General features: G+C 39.1%; 1 protein-coding gene across 1 annotated transcript in view; it reads left to right on the top strand.

The window, feature by feature from the left end:
• The first annotated feature begins 39 nt into the window (after window positions 1-39).
• LOC107576126 (nucleoporin GLE1-like) overlaps window positions 40-486 on the top strand; it is a 3,253-nt gene continuing 2,806 nt past the window's right edge. Inside the window, exons 1-2 of the mRNA XM_016262377.1 lie at window positions 40-52; window positions 227-486. The exon at window positions 227-486 is cut by the window's right edge and continues 436 nt beyond it. Of these exons, the coding sequence (XP_016117863.1) occupies window positions 40-52; window positions 227-486 (273 nt within the window). The remainder of the gene's footprint in view (window positions 53-226) is intronic.

Here is a 486-nt window from a genome sequence, read left to right as displayed (position 1 = left end):
ACACACACACACACACACACATATTACAAGTATATATGTATGTTGTTTGAAAGTGATTGTTAACTAGAGTAGTCAACATTTGAAGTGGCTCAAAAAAGTTTTCCCAAGACAAGAACCGGTATTGTTTTGGTTTTAGGACAACTTTGATTAAAGGTTATGAGCCACTTCAAATGTTGACTACTGTAAATCTTAAACTGTGTCTAATGTCTCTAAATATGTTTTTCAGTGTCACTGAATTTCTCTGGAAAACAGAAGCTGAATCTTGTGCTGTGTGGATGTGATAGCACACTTAAGGTCTCTGTGTCCAAACTTTTACGAGGGAAAAAGATAAAACCTTCACAACAGAGAGCGATCAGTGAAGAGTGTGTGAAGAGAGAGGAGAGGATACATGGACGTCTGATCAGTTTGCTAGAGCTTCCAGCTCTTACTCAGCTCCCAGAAGAGGAAGTGATGCATCAGACTCTCAACTGTGTGTCTCTCTGTGAT

This window comes from Sinocyclocheilus grahami, unplaced genomic scaffold, assembly GCF_001515645.1.
Source record: "Sinocyclocheilus grahami isolate Dianchi unplaced genomic scaffold, SAMN03320097.WGS_v1.1 scaffold3242.1, whole genome shotgun sequence".
In the NCBI taxonomy this organism is placed as follows: Eukaryota; Metazoa; Chordata; class Actinopteri; order Cypriniformes; family Cyprinidae; genus Sinocyclocheilus; species Sinocyclocheilus grahami.
This window is presented reverse-complemented; position numbering and strand designations above follow the sequence as displayed.